At 53.3% G+C, this 480-nt stretch overlaps 1 protein-coding gene across 1 annotated transcript; it reads left to right on the top strand.

The window, feature by feature from the left end:
• Positions 1–15: 15 nt before the first annotated feature.
• Positions 16–480, top strand: LOC102737474 (large ribosomal subunit protein uL16). The gene is made up of 2 exons (XM_081811325.1): positions 16–199; positions 284–480. Exons 1-2 carry the CDS (start codon positions 50–52, stop codon positions 434–436), a joined length of 303 nt encoding a protein of 100 aa, XP_081667451.1. The 5' UTR covers positions 16–49; the 3' UTR covers positions 437–480.

The raw sequence follows: 480 nt of genomic DNA on the forward strand, positions 1-480 counted from the left end.
ACACTGAGGTCTGACCTCATGCTATCTCCAATCTAGGCTGCAGACAGGTATGCGGGGTGCCTTTGGAAAGCCCCAGGGCACAGTAGCCAGGGTCCACATTGGCCAAGTCATCATGTCCATCCGTACCAAGCTGCAGAACAAGGAGCATGTGATTGAGGCCCTACGCAGGGCCAAGTTCAAGTTCCCTGGCCGCCAGAAGGTGAGTTGTGCTGAAACCACTGTCCTGCCTGTGCTTGCCCTAGTGTCCAGGCTTCTTGATGCCATTCTCTTCATCTCTCCCTAGATCCACATCTCCAAGAAGTGGGGCTTTACTAAGTTTAATGCGGATGAATTTGAAGACATGGTGGCTGAAAAGCGGCTTATCCCAGATGGCTGTGGGGTCAAATACATCCCTAATCGTGGCCCCTTGGACAAATGGAGGGCTCTGCACTCATGAGAACCTCGGCACTGCCCCCTCCCGACTCATGCCCACCAATAAAA

Source organism: Leptonychotes weddellii, unplaced genomic scaffold, assembly GCF_054177405.1.
Source record: "Leptonychotes weddellii isolate Sample4059 unplaced genomic scaffold, ASM5417740v2 HiC_scaffold_70388, whole genome shotgun sequence".
Lineage (NCBI taxonomy): Eukaryota > Metazoa > Chordata > Mammalia > Carnivora > Phocidae > Leptonychotes > Leptonychotes weddellii.